We start from the raw sequence: 24,872 nt of genomic DNA, 5'->3' as shown, positions 1-24,872 counted from the left end.
TCTTTCTTTCTTTCTTTCTTTCTTTCTTTCTTTCTTTCTTTCTTTCTCTCTTTTTTTCTTTCTTTCTTTTTTCTTTCTTTCTCTTTCTTTCTTCTTTCTCTTTCTTTTCTTTCTTTCTTCTTTCTCTCTTCTTTCATTCTCTCTTTCTTTCTCCTTCTTTTTTCTTTCTTTCTTTCTCTCTTCCTTCCTTCCTTCCTCTTTCTTTCTTTCTTTCTTTCTTTCTTTCTTTCTTTCTTTCTTTCTTTCTTTCTTTCTTTCTTTCTTTCTTTTCTTTTCTTTTCTTTTTTCTCTCCCTCCTCCTCCTCATTCTTCTTCTTGTTCTTCTTCCTCTCCTTCTTCCTGAAATAGTGGAGCCTTACTCTGTCACCCAGGCTGAGTGCAGTGGCATGATCTCAGCTCACTGCAACCTCCACCTCCCAGGTTCAAGCAATTCTTATGCCTCAGCCTACTAAGTAGCTAGGACTACAGGTGTGTGCCACCACACCTGGCTAATTTTTGTATTTTTAGCAGAGACAGAGTTTCATCATATTGGCTATGCTGGTCTCAAACTCCTGACGTCAAGTGATCTACCCACCTCGGCCTCCCAAAGTACTGGGATTACAGGCATGAGCCACTGTGCCCAGCCATTACCGTTTCTTATTGTAATAAATCTCTAAGCTCCACAGAGAGCAGCTGAATGCTGCCAGGGTTGCAAGTCACAAGACATTACATGACATGATGAGGCAGATCATGGATGGAGATTCAGAAGACCTAGGCTTTGGTGCTATCTAGTTTCCGACAGGGACATAAGGCTATCTGTATAGGTAACTGTCAAGAGAAGCTCATGAAAGTATTTGTGAAAGTCACCTCCAAGTAATCAAGCTGAGGCACCCTGATGAAACATTTTTAATCAGAGATGCACCTCAATATAACCTGGGTGCCTTCCAAAATATAGATGGGCACCACTCCAAGGCCAATTAGATCAGAATCTCCTGAAGTAGGGGTCAAGAATATAAGTGGTTTTTGAAGACCCACAGATATTTCTGATTTGCTTGCTTTATTATAAACTACCTGTACAGTGGCAAGATCATTAGCTTGCTAGACTGATAGACCTGGAATGGAATCCTTTCATGTCTCTTGCCTTTGTGACTTTGAAAAATGCATTAATTCATTGACCCTTCATTTCCATAATTTTAAAAGTGGAGATATAAATACCTGCTTTACAGAGTTCTTGTGTAGAGGTGAAGGTAAAATATCTAGGTCAGAGTAAATATGTTCAGGAGTCTGATAAGTAGCTTAAATACAGGAGTGTTGGAGACTGTGGCTAATGGAAGAATGCAGCCTTGACAAAATGGTTTATTTATTTATTTATTTATTTATTTTTTATTTAAAGAGACAGGGTCTTGCTCTGTTGCCCAGGCTGGTGAATCAAACTCCTGCACTTAAGTGATCCTCCTGCCTCAGCCTCCTGAGAAACTGGTACTACAGGTGCAAGCCACCACACCTGATTTCAAAGTGTTTTTTGTATGTTTGCTTTTGTTTTGTTTTTTTTGTTGTTGTTGTTGTTTTTTCTTTTGTAGACAGGGTCTCACTCTGTCACTCAAGCTGAGGTACAGTGGCATGATCATGGCTCTGCAGCCTCCATCTCCTAGACTCAAGCAATCCTCCTGCCTCAGACTCCCCAGTAACTGGGACTACAGGTGTGCACCACCACACGGGTTAATTTTTAATTTTTTCTCTTGTAGAGACAGGGTCTCAGTATGTTTGCCCAGCTTTTGAAACTCCTGGTCTCAAGTGATCCTTCTGCCTTGGCCTCCCAAAGTGCTGGGGTTACAGACATGAGCTGCTGTGCCTGGCTCAAAGTGTATTTTTTAAAAGTTATTTTCTAAAACACTGAGCTGGCCTCACAAAATGTATCTGCAGGCATAACATCCAGTTTTACCCCTCACATAATGGTCAATAAAAAACCAATTCTCAACGGCTATATAAAATATAAACTGCTGAGTTATCTGGATATATTTTTCTAGCTCTGTGTGACATACTGCTGAATGCAGGATTCTATGTTGATTCAACAAATATTCAATGCCCATTAGGTAATAACGAGTCCAGACAGAGATACTAAAAGCACTAATTCAAAGCATGTATGGCCAATAGGAAGAGTAGATACATTAAAATATATCCATACTACCAAAACCACCTTTCCAATTTTAATTTTGCATTAACATTCTACCCAGGGCTTTGTGACTATCTGTATTTTTGTAAACAATTAAAAAAAATACTGCTTATAACTAGAAATATTTAAAATTTTAAGAAATTATTTTTGTTTTAGAAACAGTATAGTTTAACACAGTAATTTGTTGTGAAATAAGGATACTTGCTTAGTTAATGAATGCTAAGTTTCCTTCCATGTCTAAAATTCTATGATTAGGGCCAGGCATGGTGGCTCATGCCTGTAATCCCAGCACTTTGGGAGACCGAGGGGCGTAGATCACCTGAGATCAGGAGTTTGAGACCAGCCTGGCCAACGTGGTGAAACCCCATCTCTACTAAAAATACAAAAGTTAGCCAGGTGCAGTTGTGTGCACCTGTAATCCCCGCTACTTGGGAGGCTGAGGCAGGAGAATTGCTTGAACCTGGGAGGCAGAGGTTGCAGTGAGCCAAGGTTACACCACTGCACTCCAGCCTGGGTGACAGCGCGAGACTCCATTTCAAAAGAGAAAAGAAAAAAGATCCTGTGATTAGGAAACAAAAAATCTGTGGGATCATCAGTGAGAGGAACCTTTGATCAAAGGACTCACAGCTGTTTTTAGAACTACAGCATTTCCCAGTGTATTCTGGGCACATTTCCTTTATATGAGATTTGTTTCCCAACCCCAAAGTACAAACCTGGCAGCTTTCTGACTCAGATAAAATTGGGCTGCCCTCTGTCACTGTCATGGTCAGATTTTCTGAACTCAATGAAAATCTGAGCAAAATAATTTAATGAAGCCTACTGCTAACAGTTATTTCAAAGCACGACGCCACCACTCGTTAGATTTGTGATCAGGGCAAATTATTGCACTTAAGTTCTAGGTTCCTCATCCTTAGAATGGTGATGGTAAGAATTGAGTAAGACTTGTCAGGAGGGTTAAATGAGAGAATGTTTGTAAAGCACTTAACTTTCCAACCCAATAAAGTCCCCGGCATATAGTAATATTCTGTAAATGTTGTCTAGTATGTTGATTATTATTTTTCCTTCCACACAACTAGGACCATTTTGCCCTTCAGCTCAGGAATATTTACTGTTTTCCATAATTATCCATGCCAGGCATTCTTGCAGGAGGCAACACTGCTTGCAGAGCCTCTCTCCCAGCAGCTATTGAAGATTAGACATGAATTTGGATCTGACTCAGCCCAAAGCCTAAGCACTTTCTACTTCCTCCCAACCATCACTGGGAGGAGGAAAATGTTCTGTGTGCAATCCCGGCATCTTCTTTCCTCACTTTTACATTTTGGGTTTCTCCTTAAGGTTTTTACTTTTTAGGAAGGGCCTTGCAGATACCAACAAAATACACCACATACACACACAAACTTGAAAAATACTCTGTGAACGGGTGCGGTGGCTCATGCCTGCAATCTCAGCACTTTGAAAGGCTGAGGCCGGTAGATCACTTGAGGTCAGGAGTTGAAGACCAGCCTGACCAACATGCGGAAACCCCATCTCTACTAAAAATAAATAAATAAATATATATCTATATACAAAATTTAGCTGGGCGTGGTGGCGTGCGCCTGTAATCCCAACTACAGCGGAGGCTGAGGCATGAGAATCACTTGAACCCGGGAGGCGGAGGTTGCAGTGAGCCAAGATCACGCCACTGCACTCCAGCCTGGGCAACAAGAGTGAAACTCCGTCTCAAAAGAAAAAAAGAGAGAGAGAGAGAAAGAGAGAGAGACAGAGAGAGAGAGAAGAGAGAGACATAGAGAGAGAGAGGGAGAAAAGAAAGAAAGAGAGAGAAAGAAAGAAAGAAAGAAAGAAAGAAAGAAAGAAAGAAAGAAAGAAAGAAAGAAAGAAAGAAAGAAAGAAAGAGAAGGAAGGAAAGAAAAGAAAAAAGACAAGACAAGACAAGGCAAGACTCTGATGTGATGAAGGTCAACTTCCTTAGCCTGGCATCAAAGACTTTCCGTAACGTGACTGGAGTTTGCGTTTCCAGCCTCCTTTCCTCACTTCCTCCTTCCCATTTGGCACACACACTCCAGCCAAAACTGAACTGTTCCTCAGGCATGGAACAACCTTCCCATCTACATGTTTCAGCCCCGGATGCTGAGGCTTCTCTTGTATTGTCAAATTCTACACTGTTTCCAGGCTCAGCAACATCAGTCCTTCTGGGAAGGCTTTCCAGAATCGCGGAACGGAGTCCTATGTAAGTTCATATCTAATCTCTACCCCTGACTAGCTGTATATTTGTGAATTCTTTGAAAACATCAGCATCTGTATCTTGCTTGTAAGTAATATGGAAGGAATTATCCTAACCCATAGCGCTGATAGGAGGACTCAGAAGGGCAAACAAGAAACATTGGCACTAACGCCATGTCTCAGGTATATCCACAATTCCTTCCTTACTTGACCTATGGTCATTTCTTCTACTTACTTACTTATAGAAATGGAGAGCTATTTGGGAAAAACAATTTCAGCTAGATCTGTAGTCTAATTCTTCACATGAAAATAAATTCTAAGATGGACCAAAGTTTTAAATGTAAAACAATGAGACAACATCTGTAACAACAAATACATAGAAGAAAAGACAAGTGAATTTATTCATGAATTTGGAATGGAGAAGGTCTTTCTAAACAGGGTACAGTAAAATACCCAGAAGCCAATGAATAAAAACATTGATGAGTATAGCTAATTTAAAGCATTCAATGTTTCCACAGCAGAAAAAAAAAAAAAACATAAAAATTAAATTATATCATACCAAGAAAATAGTTTTGCAACATATATTATGAAGGGCTGAAACTTTCTTAATTTACAAAGAGCTGTTTTACATCATCAAAAACTGCTGAAAACTCTAATAAATATAGGCAATTAGGTCATGTATCAAATCCACATAAATAATAAATATGAAATGATCAATTTCACTTATGAAGAAATATAAATTGAAGTAAAGAGATACTATTTTTTTAACCTGTTGGGCTGACAAAAGTTAAAAAGAAAATATCCAATGTGGATAATGGTATAAGGACACAGGCAATTTCACAGGCTGTTTTAGGGGATTCAAACTGGTGCTACCTTTGTTGAGTACTTAGAAATATTTACTAAAATACGAAAATGCACATTCTGTTGACTCACCACTTCCACTGCTAAAAACTGAGCTTACAAATAAGTTCAAGACCTGCATGGAAATAAGCTAATTGCTCTACGGCCATACCACCCTGAACGCACCTGATCTCATCTAATCTCAGAAGAAATAAGCTAATTGCAAAATTTTTTGTAATGGGAAAAAATAAAAATAATTTAGCTACTTGTCAATAGATGATTGGTGAATGGAATCATGACACATATAGTCAATTCTATGCAGTTATTCAAAAATTATGATGTTTTACAGGCATGATGGCGGACATCTATAATCCCAGCAGTTTGGGAGGCCAAGGTGAGAGGATGGCTTGAGCCCAGGAGTTCAAGACCACCCTGGGCAATATAGCGAGACTCTGTCTGTAAAAACAGAAATAAATAATAAATTAAAAAGAATGACATTCGCAAGCATATTTCTAAGAAATATTAAGTGGGAAAAAAGTACAGAAGGAATATGTTTCCTATTTTTTTTTTTTTTTTGAGGCGGAGTCTTGCTCTGTGGCCCGGACTGGAGTGCAGTGGCCGGATCTCAGCTTACTGCAAGCTCCGCCTCCCAGGTTTACGCCATTCTCCTGCCTCAGCCCCCCGAGTGGCTGAGACTACAGGCGCCCGCCACCTCGCCCAGCTAGTTTTTGTATTTTTAGTAGAGACGGGGTTTCACCGTGTTAGCCAGGATGGTGTCGATCTCCTGACCTCGTGATCCGCCCGTCTCGGCCTCCCAAAGTGCTGGGATTACAGGCTTGAGCCACCGCGCCCGGCCTCCATTTGTATAAATTCGAAATGTGTGGGTGGGAGAGTGTGTAGCAATAGACACACATACATGTAAGTATTTTTCTGGAATAACACATAAGAAACTGAGAAGTGGTTACTTTTGGGAGAGAAACTGAGTGGGGGAAGCAGGGGACATGTAGACACAGAGTGATATTTTTATTTTATGCTTTTCTGAACCCTTGAAAGATTGTAATTATGTCCCTTAATTACTTTTCTTTTTTCTTAAAGATATTATTCATTAAGTAAAGTTGATCCTCAGATTGTATGATGTGATGTGAAATCCCAGACAGAAGAGACTTCCTTTACTTCTGCTCTTGCCTGCTGTCAATAATAGGAAATTTGCATTGGTTTTCCTTTGTGCCAAAGGCCTAGGAATGCAGTTCTGTTTTCATGGAATATTTTCTGGTTGCCATATTTAGATGCCAAGGAATATCTGCTACAGTGTGAGAAATCTTGCTGACTGATATACTATTTTCCCCTGAAATTAAAGGCATGTGTAGAAATTAAGGTTCACTTAACTTTGTTCAGCTCAGCAAGTACATTTGGATATTCTTAGTTCCAATCTCTTGTTTGCAGGACTCAAAGGCAGAGATACTGTTATTTGTAAAGTGGAAGAATGGATGATGGAGGCTGGGCATGGTGGCTCACACCTGTAATCCCAGCACTCTGGAAGACCGAGACGGGTGGATCACCTGAGGTTGGAAGTTCGAGACCAGCCCAGACAACATGGTGAAACCCCTGTCTCTACTAAAAATACAAAATTAGCCGGGCATGGTGGCACATGCCTGCATGCTTCCTTCCCATTTGGCACACCCACTCCAGCCAAAACTGAGGCTGAGGCAGGAGAATCGCTTGAACCCTGGAGGCAGAGGTTACAGTGAGTCAAGGTCACGCCAGTGTACTCCAGCCTGAGCGACGGAGTGAGACTCAGTCTCAAGAAAAATAAAAAAAGAATGGATGATGGAGATATGGAAGGACAAAGAAAGAATAGAAGGATAGAGGGTCAGATAAGCGGATTCGTTTCATTCCCTGGTCCTTGAGGCAACACCGTCATTTTATCGTTCAACCAGACAGATGCTGAAACTGCTCTTTCAGAAGGAGTCTCTGCCTTCTACCTTTCCAGGCTTTCTCTTGTGATATTTTCTTGGAATCTGCCTCTAAAAATCTTAGGTTGTCTCCCAAAGCCATGCCTTCACACAGCCAATGCCCAGTTTCCTTTATACATACAACATGTCTCTAATTTCCTTTTTCTAGTACTGAGCACTGTTTGACATGAAGTCCTGTTCTTTTGTTCCCCTTTGACTAATCTTTGGCTTTCATTATCCAGCATTTTTTTGTTTTTTGATATTTTCTTTCCACACATATATTGACGCCTGAGTGCCAGGCACTAGACCTGGGCTAGGACCTAGTCTTCAGAACTTTGTGCTTTACATCTAAATTTTATCTGCATAACACACAGCTCATCCATTTGTGGGTCTTTGTTCTGTTTTTCAGCTAGGAGAACTGGAAAGGCACAAACCTATTTCAAATGGTCCATTTCAGCACTAAGTAAGATTTATCAATTGGTGTCATGAAAGTGCAGTTTACTATTATGTGGGAGTTCAATTTTTTTTTTTTTTTTTTTTGTGATAGAATCTCACTCTGTCGCCCTGGCTAGAGTGCAGCAGCATGGTATCAGCTCACTGCAACCTCTACCTCCCAGCTTCAAGCAATTCTGCCTCAGCCTCCCAAGTAGCTGGGACTACAGAGGAGCGCCACTACACCTGGCTAATTTCTGTATTTTTAGTAGAGACAGGGTTTCACCATATTGGGCAGGTTGGTCTCAATCTCCTGACCTCATGATCCACCCACCTCGGCCTTCCAAAATGCTGGGATTACAGGCGTGAGCCACCGCTCCTAGCACTAGATATTTTTTAGAATGAGGAGCTTATGTATTGCACAATTGGAACTGTGGGTGATGGATAAAAATAAAACACATATAACTTTCACAACAGCTACTTATACTGTTACAAAGGGAATTAGCCGCAGTATATGTGACCTTATGAATACTTTGAGATATTGTCAACCCCATCCTCAAAAGTGATCTAAAAATGTCACATAACATTTACCTTTAGCGCTAACACCTTAAACACCGGCAACACTTTTTTTTTTTTATTAAATGAAAACTGAAAATATTCCTTTAGATGGAGGCTACCACCACTGATACAGTCATATTTATAAATCAATGAAATCCATTTTCTAATGCAAAAATGTGGCTCTGTGAGCTGATCGGTTGCTAAAATTTGAATGAATTTAAACTTACAAACAATGGAAAAGGTCTTAAGTCTCACTCTGGCTTAATACCCCCCAACCCCATAACTGTTAGGGGTCATCCACACGAGTACTGTTAGGGGTCATCCGCATGAGTACATTGGGGCTTATTGGGGCTTTCTGTAGTCACTTACGTCATATAGGTGAGAAATGTGCTAAGGGGCTCCAGGGAATGATTCCGGAAATACTCAAATTCTCCACACAGTCTTTTCCTCATCTCGGTGTCAATTTTGGAAACAGTAAGAGGATTTGTTTGATTAGCCAAAAAGTTACCATAGTCAGTAGTCTGGAGATGAATTTTCAGGTCTGAAATTAAATAAAACCCAATTCAGGTTAAATTTTGAGCATACACAAATAGCTTCTTCAACATTAGTTGAATTCATGCTAATTTTGTGGTACATACATACGTATTATCTTATTAGATTTTAATATGAGGTCTAAATATGATTTAAACTTGATCTCTAAAGCAACAGAAAATGTAATGTGAATATGGATAATCCAGCACACCACAAAATGTGTTTTTCTTTTGTTTTGAGAGGGAGTCTCCCTCTGTAGCCCAGGCAGGAGTACAGTGGTGCGATCTCAGCTCACTGCAACCTCTGCCTCCTGGGTTCACGCAATTCTCCTGCCTCAGTCTCCCATGTTGCTGGGACCACACGTGCATGCCACTCTGCCCAGCTAATTTTTGTATTTTTTTAAGTAGAGACAGGGTTTCACCATGTTGGCCAGGCTGGTCTCGAACTCCTGACCTCAAGTGATCTGTCCACCTCAGCCTCCCAAAGTGCTGGTATTACAGGCAGAAACCACTGTCCCTGACCCTCACAAAATATTTCAATTACCTAAGAAGTCTGGTATTATTTAGAAGGTCTGAAAAAAAAAAAAAAAACTAACAAACACCTAATCCACAGATGGCAAACAGGTTTTACTCATTTGGAAATAGCTACCTGGGAAACTGTTGCGGATACTAATGCTCCATCCCAGCTTGATGAAAAAGATAAATGTATTAGTAGTAGCTACCATGGGTGTGGGAGCAGGTGGCATGGGCAGTCATCGCTGCTCTGTTTCAGTATCCTTTTATTACAGATGAAGAAATTGAAGCTCAGTGGGACTAAATGGTGGAGTTATCTAATGAGATTGAAGTAGGAGATTAGTCCCCTTATTCTTATAACCCAGCATTGATTCCACCAGACCATGCCATGCATCCATTAAATGTCATCTATTTTGTGCCAGGTAATTGGATTGAACTGAATTTCAGCTTTGTTGATTGTCACTTCCTCCTGAACAAACCGTGTGTTTTCTAGCATCCATACTTCAGTAAATGCTGACCCAACCCCACTCTAGAATTTTTTCCCGCACCCCTTTTCAGATTGGCTTATTATAATCTACCCTTCAAGGTCTGGTTATAACATTAAAATAATAGCTGCCAGTGATTGAGTGCTTATTAGGTACTAGGTACTATACTGAACTTATATTATCTCATTTAATCCTCAAGGCAATTTTATGAGGTAAAAATGATTTCTATGCCTTTGTACAGATAAGAACACTGAAGTTCAGAGAGGTTAGTAACTTGTTCAAGATCACATAGATTAAAAAATTAAAAAATCTCACGTAGATAAACTGTGATTCAAAACCAGGTATACCTGGCTTCAAAGTCACTTAAAACTTTATTTTATTGCCAACCAATTCAATTAGATTATCACTTGCTCTGTAAAGATTTAATTATCTCAGGCAGAATTATTCACTCTCACTCATCTGAACTTGAAAGTACTTTGATAAAACCTCTAGCATAACATCTATTATAGGATATTATATAGTCTTAAGCATGTTAACCCAGAAGGCAGTTACACTATCTTAGTTAAATCTTTTATCTGTGACTGCTTGTGCAGAACCCAACATGTAAGTGTTATTGCATATCTGAGTGTCTAAAATGTCCTTGGCAACATCCAGCACACATATGGAGCTTATTGGATCTTCATTCAAACATTTATTAAGCATCTATTACATGCTGCCAACTACAGGAGACCCAAAGATAGACCAACATATTCCTCATTCCCAAGGAAACTCACTGTTTGGTAAAGGAGGAGGCAGCCACAGATGATTCAAACAATGTGTTAATTCAGTGATAAAGATAAGGTCCTTGACTTATGGGAACATAGAAAATAAGACCCAGATCCATAAGGATAGGAGCAAGAAGCCTAGGAAAGTGTCTTGAAGGAGATGAGCCTTAGAATACTATGTTAAGAGTGGAGGAAGAGGGGAGAAAGAATAAGAATAAGGGCAGGCATTCGATGACTTAGTACAGGTGTGGTGTGTGCAAGGAGCTCAAAGCAGTTCAGTGTTGCTGAAGCATTAAGTGGGAGAGAAATAAATTGAAAATAGAACTCCCATATGATCTAGCTATTTGGATATATACTACTGGGTATATATCCAAAGGAAATGAAATCAGTGTGTTGAAGAGATATCTGTACTCCTATATTCATTACAACATTGCTCACAATAGCTAAGACATAGAATCAAGCTAAGTGCCCATCAGCAGATGAATAGACAAAGGAAAGGTGGTATGAATATACCATAGGATACTGCTCAACCTTCTGAAAGAAGGGAATCCTGTCATTTGTGACAACTGAGAAGTAGAGAGTAAGGTAGTGGTCATCAAAGGGCGAGGAGTGGGCCAGGAGCGGTGGCTTATGCCTGTAATCACAGCACTTTGCGAGGCAGAGGTGGGAAGATCCCTTGAGCTCAGGGGCTCAAGGCTGCAGTGAGCTATGATCACGCCACTGTATTTTAGCCTGGGTGACAAAACAAGATCCTGTCTCTACATGAAAAAAAAAGAAAGAAAGAAAAGGAAAAGAAAAAAAGAAAAAAAAAGACAGTGGGGGACAGGTGAGAGAGTGAGGGATCGGAAAGATGTCAAAGGATACAAAATTCAGTTAGATTCAGTTAGATAAGAGGAATAACTTCAAGAGACCTATGGTACAAAATGTTGACTATAGTAAATAACAATGCATTGTATTTTTAAAATCATGTAAATAGTAGATTTTGTGTTCTCCCCACAAAATTTGGTATGTGAATTAACATATATGTTAATTTACTTGATTGATAACATATAGGTCACATTGGGCAGGCTTCCAAATTAACCTGCCTGGCAGAGTTCTTATGATGCCTCTCCTGTCCTGTCCTGTCCTGTCCCGTCCTATCCCAGAGTAAAGAATCTTACCGTGAGTCCCTCAAATTGTTGATGTACTGATTAATACATAACCTACTGGCACTTAAAAGGACATTGATTTGTTTCTGAATCATCAAATTTTGGTGATTGGTTTCTGCATCATGAAGTTTACTGATTATCTTGCATGTAGACATTGTAGCCTGTATCTCATCTGTAGCCAGTGATTGTAACCTCTATATTGTGACCTCCAATGAAAAGAACGACTCTAGTATGAAGAGTCCTCCTCTGTTCTTCTAAACTTTCCCTTAAAAGTCTTCCAACTCACAGCAGACTCTAGGACACACTCAGCTTTGTTGCTGTGTCTTCCTTGATCGGTCCTCACACTTGGCTTCCAATAAACCTTTGTTGAACTATTTCTGCCTTAACAGACTTAATTTCGGTTGATACAACAACTAATACATATATTAAAACAACATAGGCTGGGCGTGGTGGCTCCCGCCTATAATCTCAGCACTTTGGGAGGCTGAGGCAGGTGTAACACTTGAGATCAGGAATTCCATCCAGATCAGCCTGGCCAACATGGTGAAACTCCATCTCTACTGAAAATACAAAAATTAGTTGGGTGTAGTGGTGTGCGCCTGTAATCCCAGCTACTCAGGAGGCTGAGGCATGAGAATTGCTTGAAGCCGGGAGGCAGAAGTTGCAGTGGGCTGAGATTGTGCCACTGCACTCCACTCTGGGCAAAGGAATGAGAGACTGTCTCAAAAAATATAAAATAAAATAAAACATCATGTTGCATATGATAAATATATGCAATTTTTGTGTGTCGATTTCAAAGGAGTGGTAGAGAAGGGCAGGTAAGAATTGAAGCCAAAGAAATAAGCAGGACTGTCCTAAGGAGGGTTTGGTATGCCATGTTTATCCAGAGATAACAGAAAACCACTACTGCGAGCTGTGAATTGACTGCTCTGGTAGCTGGGGGAGGGTGGATCTGCAATTAGGGACAATGTGGTTCTTACAGTCTTCCTCAGTGTCTGGAGTAGATTTTGCATCGGAAATGCTGTTTATCTGATGGCAGAATTTATTTGCTCAATTACCTATTTAATTAACTTAAAACAATTCTACTTTGTTGCCATGCCTTATTTGGCTTTCATTTTGGCATTTCAGATTTTTATGCAATTTGACAGTTTGAATCCTCAGCACCAAGGAATATTTGCCAACAGAAGTGACACAAAGGGTATTTCTTTCAAAACCATGATATTTTGCTCATGTGACATACGTTTCTTTAAAGCAAAATAACTTTCAAACCTTTCAGCTGCCAGGGACATCCTGAAATTAAATGTCTCAGTGTTTCAGACCCTGTAGGAATCTTACAATACTGTAGTCAGTGAAAAGGCAAATGGAATAGAAGGAACCTCTCTTTCCCAGCACTAAAATGATCCAAGGGATGCTTGCTTTCAGATTCCAAGGGAATCTTAGGGTCTGAAATGCACTCTGGGATGATGATAGATTGTCAATAATAACAACCGTACTCACAGTTTTGTAGTTTTCAAAATCACTTAATTTTTGTTCCTGCATTTCCCTAAATGATTATCTAAACAGGTATGTGAGTAATAAGACATTGTGGTAAAATAAATTTGGAAGGCACGAGTTTCTTTACTGTAGGAGTTGAAAGCCTTTACTACATGAAAGTGATTTATTCAAAAACAGTATGGGACAGAACCTCCCAAGCCACTAAAAAACAATGGGCTGCCCACAGAGCACACTTGGGAAAATTACACTACTTTTTATCTAGAAAGGTAGCGTGGCAAATGGTGCTTTTTCCTTTTTATTAAAATAAGGAAAAAAGAATGTATTCCAAACTGTAGGATCACCACCAACTAAATCAATTTAATAGGTGTCACGCAGCAATAGAATTAAAAAAAATAGGTTAACCATTACACCATTTTAACAAATAGAGTCTATACATAGTGTGAATGTGTGCCTGCATGTATGCACTCAGTCATAATATAAACATGCGTTTTGTGTGGGTTGCCGTCACTGCGTGAAGGGAATTATCTGAGATCACTTGGCTAGCGAATGAGTCAGGATAGGGAAGTTAGACTTCATGGTTATTGTCTACTAATTTGTTGGTAGACTATTTTTAGAAAATTCCTTTTTGCTGGGTGTGGTGGCTGATGCTTGTAACCCAACTACTCTGGAGGCTGAGGTGGGAGGTTTGCTGAGCCCAGGAGTTTGAGACCAGTCTGGATAACATAGGGAGACCCCATCTCTACTAAAAATAAAGATGAGTGATTGTCTACTGTTCTATCCAAGCAGCCTCCTGCCTTTCCCCACACTCTGCTGCTGCTGAACTTAGGGAAATTATCTGACTGTTCTGAGCTCAGTTTCCTCATCTACAAAATGGATATAGTCTATGCTTTCAGGCTGTTTTGGGGATTAAACAAGGTTGTCTGGTACAGTGGCTCATGCCTGTAATCCCAGGACTTTGGGAGGCCAAGGTGGGAGGACTGCTTGAGGCCAGGAGTTTCAGACTAGACTGGGCAACATAGCAAAACTCCATCTCTACAAAAGAAAAAAAAAGTTAGCTGGGCATGGTGGCATATGCTTGTGGTCCTCCTACTCAGGAAGCTGAGGTGGGAGAATTGCTTGAGCCTGGGAGGTGAAGTGAGCCGTGTTCAAGCTACTGCACTCCGGTTCAGGCAATAGAGACCCTGTCTCAAAAAAGAAAACAAACAAACAAAAAAAGATGATGCAGGTAGGTAAAGAGCCAGCATAGAAAATCCACCACAAAATATTATTTTTTCAATTGTACCCACCTATCTCCAAAATAAATTGCTAGGGAATTCAGCTTTTATTCTCTAAACCAGAATTTTTCCAACCAACCTATTGGAATCAACCATCAAATCTGATAATTACTCAGACTTTTAATAAATACACCAGAACATGTACAACCGGACACTTTTTTCTCCATTTTTGCTAATGTACTGCTATTCTCAGGGTGTTGAAACTTCAAAGTCCTCTTTGGTGCTTTATTACTCCAAATGCCCTGCATTTCTTCCCTGATTTCTGCTCCTTACTCCCGTTTTGAATGACATCTGGCACTTCGATTACTTCAGCAATCTTTGAATTGATTTTCCCAGGCTCATTTCTCCTCATGTGCTCCCCGCTTCAAGTTTAATCTTTCCTAAGAATTGTTTTGGTCCTGTAATGATCCTAAAAATAGCTCGGAGCCACTGAAAAGTTTTAGGCAGATTAAAAACAACTTTTATAAAATTTTTAGAGCGTTTTACCATTGCCAGAATGGTTTTAGTATACATAATCTCTTAACTTTAGCAATAATCCTGTTTCATAGATGAAGAAACTGAGGCTCAGAGAAGTAACTTGTTCCTGTTTTCCACGCTGGCAAGTAGTTGACTGAGGTCATACCTGACTCTTGCCCTCATTCAGTGTTAGCTTCAGGATCTTGAAACTTCAAATCAAACCTTCAAGGTTTTTCAGTTTTCCCAACCTGAATTCCAGCCTTATCTCCAAGTATTCTAGTATTGCAACCTAACTGGTTTATTCCCCATCCACAGGCTTTTATTTTTTCCCTTTTTTAATTCATTTGTTTTCTCTGCCTGCTAGAATGCCTTGACATCTCAATTCTTCTCCTCCCGAAAACCCATTTCACTGGCCTTTTATCAACCTATTATTCAAGACTTGGTTCACCTTCAAGTATATCTGCTATCAATAGGTTTGAACCATTTTTGGAGTTTGAATTTTTATCTCACTTTTACTTATTTGTGACATCCTATCAACTACACAGTTGTCTAGGTAGTAAATGGTGTCTTTTCTTTTTTTAGACAGATTCTTGCTCTGTCACCCAGGCTAAAGTACAGTGGCATAATCATAGCTCACTGCAACCTTGAACTCCTGGCCTCTAGCAATCCTCTTGCCTCGGCCTCCCAAAGTGCTGGGATTACAAACATGAGCCACTGCATCCAGCCTGTTCTTTTTTGTACTCTCCACAGCTCCAAGTGCATTTTTTTCCACATAAATGAGCCTCAAATATTAGATTTAATTTGTGATTAAAACTTAAGATCTTACAGCAGCGACCCCACAGAACTTCATTTCACAGTCCAGTAAATCTTACTGGGGTTGAAAATCTTCATTTTAATTTTTATTTACCAAAATAAATATTTTCAAAACTGGTGCTTTCTGAAGGAGAACAGAATAAACTAAATGGAGTCATATCCAAATGCCATTATCCAAAACCATAAAATGGAAAGAACTATTTCAGGAATTCCAAAGTCTAGCAGAAGAGGGAAAACAAATTCTTGTTGTATATAAACTACAGTGCAGGGGTGTATTTTTAAGATTTACAATTTACAAAACATCTTCAGATATTTTGGATCCTCCCAGTGAACTGGGAGTTAGGCCAGGGAGATACTATCTAAAGATGAGATAAGAAAGCACTTATCAGTGCTCACGCTTGTAATCCCAGCATTTTGGGAGGCTGAAGCAGGAGGATTGTTTGAGGCCAGGAGTTTGAGATCACCCTGGGCAACAAAGTGAGACCTTGTCTTTGCAAATGACAAAAAAATTAGCCAGGCTTGGTGGCACACAGCTGTGGTCTGCACCTGTGGTCCCAGATACTTGAAAGGCTAAGGTGGGAGGATCACTTGAGCTTAGGAGGTTGAGGCTGCATTGAGCCATGATCACGCTACAAGCTACTGCATTCCCTGGCTTGGGCAACAGATTTAGACCCTGTCTCAAAACAAATTAAAGAAAAAAAAAAAAAAAAAAAAGCACCATGTTAAAGGTTAAGCAGCTTGCTTAGAATCCCAGAACCATAAAGCAGAAGATCCAGGACTTGAACTCAACATGCAGATATTCCCAGCGTGTATTTTCAGATTCTTACTACATGCAAAATACACTCCAGGCTTAGGGAGGTAAAAGAGAGAAAAGCTTAAGTTGTGCTTTCTGCCCTTAAGAGGTTTACAGGCAACCGGACACAGTGGCTCACGCCTGTAATCTTAGGACTTTGGGAAGCCGGGATGAGCGGATCACGAAATCAGGAAATAGAGACTATCCTGGCTAACACCGTGAAACCCCGTCCCTACTAAAAATACAAAAAATTAGCAGGGCGTGATGGTGGGCGCCTGTAGTCCCAGCTACTTGGGAGACTGAGGCAGGAGAATGGCGTGAACCCGGGAGGCGGAGCTTGCAGTGAGCCAAGATAGCGCCACTGCACTCCAGCATGGGCGACAGAGACTCCATCTCAAAAAGAAAGAGAGAGACAGACAGAGAGAGAGAGAGAGAGAGAGAGAGAAAGAAAGAAAGAAAGAAAGAAAGAAAGAGAAGTTTACAGGCTGGGCACTTGGTGGCTTACGCCTGTAATCTCAGTACTTTGGGAGGCGGAGGTGGGCAGATCACTTGAGCTCAGGAGTTCAAGACCAGCCTGGGCAACATGACAAAACCCTGTCTCTACAAAAATTAGCCAGGAACAGTGGTCCATGCCTGTAGTCCCAGCTACTCAGGAGGCTGAGGTGGGAGGGTCACTTAAGTCCAGGAGAGGTAGAGGTTGCAGTAACTGAGATCATGCTACTGCACTCCAGCCTGGGTGCCAGAGCCAGACCCTGTCTTAAAAAAAAAAATAAAGAAGCTTGCAATAAAGCATATAGAGCTATGCATTTATTTATCGGTTAAGCCTGTAACTGCAGCAGCCTCTAAAGCTAGACAGACAAATGAGGCAAATGTTCTGCCTCAGGATGACACATCTATGCAAATGTCACAGATGTTATACAGGATAGGTTCATTACAAGGTACCGTGGAGCATAAAGTTGAAGCTTGTCAATTCCATCCCATCATATATACTGTAGAAGGGGGCTTACAGAGGAAGTGGCTTAAATGGAGACTTTAAAGGGAGATAGTCGTTTTCCAGGGACACGGGATAAGGGATGGAATTTGTGATTGAAGGAGCAGCTTTAGAAAAGGCAAAGCATTCTGGGGAAGGGCTTACAAGGTAGATCAGCTTTTTAAGCACAGTGTCATTTATCTTGCCTGATGGAAGCTATTGGTGAGTGTGTGTGTGTGTGTGTGTGTGTGTGTGTGTGTGTGTGTGTGTGCGTTTTAAATAGGAAAGAGAATTGGATATGTCTCTTTAATATAAGGCAGAAAAAACGCTATAATTAGAGGTACAAATAATGTCTAAGGAAGCAAAGAAAAAGCTCTTTGAAATCAGTCATCCTCCTATATGTTATTTTGAAATTAAAAATAAGTAATAGGTGTATATACGGGTAAACAGTGACAGGTCCCTATGCTTGTAACTCACCTACCCACCACCCCGTGCCACTCATTCCTAGCTTCACGTAACCTCTATTTTTAGTTTCTTTTTAATCCTTTCACAGTTTCTTTGTATCTAGGCAATCATATAGGAAGTATATTTTTAAAATTTATCCCCCTTTTTACTAAAGAGTGCCATGCCACACCTGGTTCTTCCCCTTGCTTTTCTGACTTAATGTATCTTGGTAATCCTTCCATATGTCTCATTTTAGACTGCTTCCTCATGTGTTTTTCCTTTTATATGCAGAATATTCCATTATGTGAATGTTCCATAACTTACATAACTTATTCCTGGCTGGTTGTGGTGGCTCAGGCCTATAATCCCAGCATGTTGGAAGGCCAAAGTGGGAGGATTGCTTGAGCCCAGGAGTTCGAGAGTAGCCTGGGCAACATAAGACCCTGTCTCTACCAAAAAATAAATTTAAAAAAATGAAAATGTATTTCCTGCAGAGGGACACTTAATTTGTTACCATCGTTTGCTATTCCAAACTATGCCACATAAAAGGCCAGCCACGGCAGGTCATGCCTGTAATCCCAGCACTTTGGGAGGCTGAGGTGGGTGGATCACTTGAGGTTAGGAGTTTGAGACCTGCCATGGCCAACATGGTGAGACCTCATCTCTACTAAAAATACAAAAAATTAGCCAGGCATGGTGGTGCACTCCTGTAGTCCCAGCTACTTAGGAGGCAGAGGCACAAGAATCACTTGAACCCAGGAAGCAGAGGTTGCAGTGAGCCGAGATTGCGCCATTATACTCCAGCCAGGGTGACATAGCGAGACTCCATCTCAACAACAACAACAACAACAAACTATGCCACATAAAGAGCCTTGTACAGCTGTCATCTCACATGTGTGTAAGTTTGTCTATGAGACTTGGAATTCCTAGACAAAGTGTATAAGCATTTGGAATTTCGGTATGTACTACCCAATTGCCATCCTTAAGGGGTTCTCATTTTTCTGATATTTTTATTCTCCAGATGGGATGCTTTTTAGGGCAGGGACTCTATCTTATTCATCTTTACTCTCTTGGCCCTAGCTAGAAAGTACTTACTAGATGGTGTTGAATTAATTCCTACCTGAAGACACAGTTGGAGAAGCTCTGAAAGCTCAAGCCCCTTGACAGGGGCACCGTTGTTGGTGAGATATAATCAGCTTTCCTAATTCCCTTCTAAACAAATTGTGGCAAGGAAAAAGTAAAGACTTAATCCAGGCCGGCAGCTCACATCTGTAATCCCAGCGCTTTAGGAGGCCAAGGCGGGCAGATCACCTGCGGTCAGGAGTTTGAGACCAGCCTGGCCAACATGGTGAAATCCCATCTCTACTAGAAAAAAAAAAAAAAAAAAATTAGCCAGGCATGGTGGTGCATACCCATAATTCTAGCTACTTGGGAGGCTGAGGGAGAAGAATCGCTTGAACCTGGGAGGCAGAGGTTGCAGTGAGTCAAGATCATGCTGTTCGACACCAGCCTGGGTGACAGGAGCTAAACTGCATCTCAGAAGAAAAAAAAAGACTTAATACAGAACGACCTCCCACATCTTGAGAGCCAGTGGACACTGTTATCATATGTTTTAGAAAAGACTATTTACTACTAAACTTCAAGTGTTAATTTACTATTTTGTCTTTTTTTGAGAAGGGAAGAATATTTCCAAAAGTCTTATTTGTAATTTTTTAAAATACTGTTGCTATTGTAGTTCTGGACAGCTTTGTAGTTCTGGACGGCCCCTGAAGACAGGCACTAGCCTGGGAAAAGTGTGAGTAATTATCAGGCAGCACAAGCAATCTGTCAGGTGATGGTCAGGGTTTGTGTGACTAGTTTCCTCTGGTTTCAGTGACTTTCAACGCAGCACACTCAGCCCTGTTTTTACAGCAACAGTGAATCAGCCAGATGACCCAGGTAAACCCAGGCAACAAACCACCATTGGGAAAAAAAGATATGAGAGTCAGGGGAGGATCCAAGTTCAATTCTTACTCTCCCACAGATGGGACCCCTCCCAGCTTTGCTATTGGGAGGCTTTGGGAGCCCTTTGCTATTGGGAGTCCTTTCAAAATAACAGTAGTGTTATTTTTTAAAAGAATATCCTATGCTCTTTTAAAGTTATTGTTTTGGTTCAAAGTTGCTTTTAAAGACCCTAAAGTTTCTTTATAGATACAACTTTAAAGCAATACCAGTGACAAAGGCAATGGGAACTAATTTCCTTCTTCTGTACCTAGGAAAGGCTGAGTCACAGAGGATCCAGAGATCTGAATCAAGTCACAATTAGTCAGGGGCAGGCCTCGGAATACATGAGTATTTCTTACTGCACTCAACCCAATTATGCACACAATTAAGCACAATTATGAATACTAACACTTTTCAAAGCTTTGCTAGATGATCTTTATTTTCTCTCTTCTAAATTTACCCAAAACCTTATACGTTCCTTGCAAGTTGTTCTAAAACAATTTGTTGCTATCAGAACACTTTCCTTTTAAAGACCAGATGACTTAAAAAGACTAAAAGCAAATTTAATCTTGGCCAAGTTAGTTTTTCTTTTACAGAAAGTGCCTGCTTCAACATATGGTATTGGAATGGCACAGTGTAACATGTTCTTTATCTATAGTTTGTATGGTGTATATTTTGCGCAAAAGTAAACTAAAATCCTTAAGCCCTTAGAATTCTATTCCAACAAGTGCCTTTGATTCTTCTCAACTCTGAATCTAGCTCCGGGTGGACTGAGTCTCCCTAAGTACATTCACGGATGCAACTGTTGCATTGCTGTTCACACACTCTTTATTTCTCAACGTTCTATAAAATAATCAGGTAGAACACTCATTATTTTCTATTTCAAAATGGAGTGGACATCAACTCAGCACAGACCTATTCATATATCTTCAATTTATACCCAGGAGGCAATGGCATATTTTTGTGGAAAAGGAGACACAGATAGCTCTATCCATCCTCCATCACTGACAGCCTGTTAGGTGGTCACAGCCATTCTAAGTCCCAGTGTCCTCAACTAACAGAGGACATGAAATTCTTGTTTAGATTTGTTTTCTCAGCAGTCATGATAACCTAAACATGGTTTGATGATTCACGCTTGATATTTCTGGGAGTCTCTGAACAGTAGACTGGCACACAGATTCAAATGTAGTTGAGAATTGGGAGGAGAGAGAGGTAGAAATCATGAGACACAATGACAACAAAGCAATAGAGCACAGGTGGGGTGGCTTCAGGTGGTTTCCCATCCCCTGACGTTGTATAGAAAATTCTGCATATGCCTGATTATATGTGTTTTTCTAAACACAAGCTTTATTTTTGAGATCTTTGAGAGGGTTTGAAACATTTTCTTCTCTCCCAAACTGAAAATGAAGATACCAGATTCAGCTTACTGTCTACATAGAGGATAGATCTGTTAATCTCATTTCTTCCTCCTTTTATGTATCCCATTGCCTCAACAAGTCTTTTGATTAAAAGGGACTTTGGCAGAAAATATAGGGAGCAGTTTTTAAATTCCTGATTTTTATCTTTTTACTTTCTAGAATTCTTTTTTTTTTTTTTTTTTTTTCCAAGACAGGATCTCACTCTGTCACCCAGGCTGGAGCACAGTGGTGCAGTTACAGCTCACTGCAGCCTCAACCTTTTAGGCTCAAGCCATCCTCCTGCCACAGCCTCCCAAGTAGCTGGGACTACAGGCATGCACCACTATGCCTGGTCTATTTTTAAAATTTTTAGTAGAGATGAGGTCTTGCTATGTTGCTCAGGCTGGTCTTGAGCTCCTGGCCTCAAGCAATCCTCCCACCTAGGCCTTTCAAAATGCTGGGATTATAGGCATGAGCCACTACACCCGACCTATTTTCTAGAATTCTTTTTTTTTTTTTTTGAGACAGAGTTTCACTCTGTCGCCCAGGCTGGAGTGCAGTGGCGTAATCTTAACTCACTGCAACCTCTGCCTCTCAGGTTCAAGAAATTATCCTGCCTCAGTCTCCCGAGTAGCTGGGATTACAGGTGTCTGCCACCACACCCGACTAATTCTTTCTATTTCTAGTAGACATGGGGTTTTACAGGTGTGAGCCACCTCTCCAGGCCTAGGATTCTTTATATGGCTTTAGATACGGCTTCCCTTGATTTATCTCTGAACCCTTCCTTCCTTATTTCCTTCCTTCCTTCCTTCCTTCCTTCCTTCCTGCCTTCCTTCCTTCCTTCCTTCCTTCCTTCCTTCTTTCCTTCCTTCCTTCCTTTCTTTCTTTTCTTTCTTTCTTTTTGTATCACAAAGATATTTTATGTATTCCTTGCATTTAAATTTGCATTCCTTAGCTCATTTAAGAACTTGGCTGAAAACTAAATATAATTCATTAAAATGGCTTCTCTCAGAAACACTTAGTCAGCCCTGTGTTCTTTATTTTATGCAGATTTTCTATACATGATTAACGTTCTCCAGTCACCAAACTCCTATTTTCATATGCTGAAGTGACTTAAGATTTGGGGTTTTACAGTAATTCTTTGTAGCCAACAGAGTTAGTTATCTGAAAGGTTCTTGCTGTTTCCAATGCTAATGAAAGAGCAGGGTTTGTCCTAACTTGGGTGGTTCTGTCTGAACTCTGGCTTTAACTGGTCAGAACTATAAACAAGTGGCCTCAGGACCCTTCAGCCCTACTTGAGGAGGCTGCAAAGTCACCTTTAGAAGATTCATTGGTTTGTTTTTGCCTTTTAATGCCCTTCCTAGGAGGCTTTATTCTTACCGCTTTCTTGTCTTTTCTAGAATAACCTGGAAGCGTTAAACCACCTTATTATTGACCTATATGGGTTTTATAAGTATGTTTCAAAATGAGTGAGTGTAGCTGTTTTTAATAATAAAAATACTTTTACAAATGTGGAATCTTTGGTAATGTTTTGGAAAAAAATTGTGGTTTAGAGACAGTTTCCACTTGTTGAGTACTTATTTATTATAACTGAGAACACTGTGGCTCAGAGGCTTGGAGCCACAGGTCATCTACCCAGGCATGACAGAAGTTGAATCCAGGACTATTGAATCCAGGGCTGGCCCCACCAGTAATGTCTCTTGATTTTTTTTTTTTTTTTTTAAACTTCAGTTAAAGGTAAACTTCAAACTCTCAAATTAATAGATACTGAGAAATGTGATAGAATAAAAATTCTATAGAACAAGGTTTTAAATATATATATTTTTTCTTTGCCATAGATCCCTTGGCAGTTTGGAGAAGTCCTTCTCCAAATAATGTTTATAAATATGTAGAATGAAAATACACAGGATTACAAAGGAAACCAAATATTTTTAGACATAGTTATTAAAATGTCTTTAAAAGGTATAAGAATCTAGCCAAGTACGGTGGCTCACCCCTGTAATTCCAGCACTTTGGGAGGCCAAGGCAGCAGATCACCTGAGGTCAGGAGTTCAAGACCAGCCTGGCCAACATGGTGAAACCCCATCTCTTTAAAAAGTACAAAAATTAGTCGGGCCAGGTGGTGGGCACCTGTAATCCCAGTTACTTGGGAGACTGAGGCAGGAGAATTGCTTGAACCCGGGAGGCAGAGGTTGCAGTGAGCCAAGATCACGCCACTATACTTCAGTCTATGCAACAAGAGTGAAACTCCATCTCAATAAATAAATAAATAATAAAGGATGCATGTAATATCTAACTTCAAAATAGAGAAAACGTACATGACAGTTCAAGGTATCTGCAAGAACTTTAAAGGGATATGAAAACATTGAATTTTTGTTGGTGACAGTGTCACAGATACTACTTATCTTAACCACTGTGATTTGTTGCCTACATTCGTAATCGAAGATGTTATATTTCACTTACAGATTAAAAATAGAGATGTATTTTTTTTCCTCATTCAAGTTTATGGACCCCAGAAATCTGGACTGCAGGAATAAGGATCTGCTCAGAACTCTCAAACCATAGGATTATGAGATTTTTTTCTCCATGCTTCTGGAAAGCGACATCATTTCAATTTTTTTTTTTTTTTTTTCTTTTTAAAGGGTGAGAAGAGTTACACTTACCTTCTAGGGTCTCACACTGGACCAGGTTGATATAGTCTTGCTGGGTCAGGAGACTGGCCTTGCATCCTCGAACCAGGCCCTCCAGGTAGCCATGGTCCACGTTGAAGTACAGCTCCGCACTTTCGAGCATGGGAGAAGAGATCGAAGCCAAGGTAGGGTGAAACAGCTCTGTAGTCCTGGGCGGCCCCTGAAGACATGCACTAGCCTGGGAAAAGTGTGAGTAATTATCAGGCAGCACAAGCAATCTGTCAGGTGATAGTCAGGGTTTGTGTGACTAGTTTCCTCTGGTTTCAGTGACTTTCAACGCAGCACACTCAGCCCTGTTTTTACAGCAACAATGAATCAGTCAGATGACCCAGGTAAACCCAGGCAACAAACCACCATTGGGAAAAAAAGATATGAGAGTTAGGGGAGGATCCAGGCTCAAATCTTAACTCTCCCACAGATAGGACCCTTCCCAGCATTGCTATTGGGAGGCTTCAAACACCTGAATGTTGTGTAAACATTCCTACCAGCAGCTGAGCTTTCAACTGTAATTTACACTAACCCAAAATTCTTTGAGGACTATCAATATGAACAAAGAGAAGGTCTTTTAATAAAAATAGTTTAATTTAGGCTGGCATGGTGGCTCACCTGTAATCCCAGCATTTTGGAAGGCTTAAGGGGGCAGATCACCTGAGGTGGAGACCAGCTTGGCCAGCATGGTGAAACCCCGTCTCTACCAAAAATACAAAAATTAGCCAGGCTTTGTGGTGCATGCCTGTAATTCCAGCTACTTGGGAGGCTGAGTGAGGCATGAGAATTGATTGAACCTGAGAGGCGGAAGTTGCAATGAGCTGAGATCATGCCACTCCTCTCCAGCCTGGGGGACAGAGTAAGACTCTGTCTCAAAATCATAATAATAATTATTATTTTTATTATAATTATATAAGTAAATCAAATGTGACTAGGCAGTTTGAAGAATCATGAGAACCTAATTCTGCCACACCAT

The 24,872-nt window shown here is 40.4% G+C and overlaps 1 protein-coding gene across 1 annotated transcript in view; it reads right to left on the bottom strand.

Moving 5' to 3' along the window:
• ATP6V0D2 (ATPase H+ transporting V0 subunit d2) overlaps positions 1–24,153 on the bottom strand; it is a 57,631-nt gene extending 33,478 nt beyond the window's left edge. Inside the window, exons 1-2 of the mRNA XM_023222908.1 lie at positions 23,882–24,153; positions 8,524–8,695 (exon numbers count right to left, since the gene is read on the bottom strand). Of these exons, the coding sequence (XP_023078676.1) occupies positions 8,524–8,695; positions 23,882–24,011 (302 nt within the window). The 5' untranslated portion in view covers positions 24,012–24,153. The remainder of the gene's footprint in view (positions 1–8,523; positions 8,696–23,881) is intronic.
• Positions 24,154–24,872: the final 719 nt, after the last annotated feature.

The sequence above is a fragment of the Piliocolobus tephrosceles genome, chromosome 7 (assembly GCF_002776525.5).
Source record: "Piliocolobus tephrosceles isolate RC106 chromosome 7, ASM277652v3, whole genome shotgun sequence".
Classification (NCBI taxonomy): domain Eukaryota; kingdom Metazoa; phylum Chordata; class Mammalia; order Primates; family Cercopithecidae; genus Piliocolobus; species Piliocolobus tephrosceles.
Note: the sequence above shows the minus strand (reverse complement) of the source record. Positions and strands in the feature narration are given on the sequence as shown.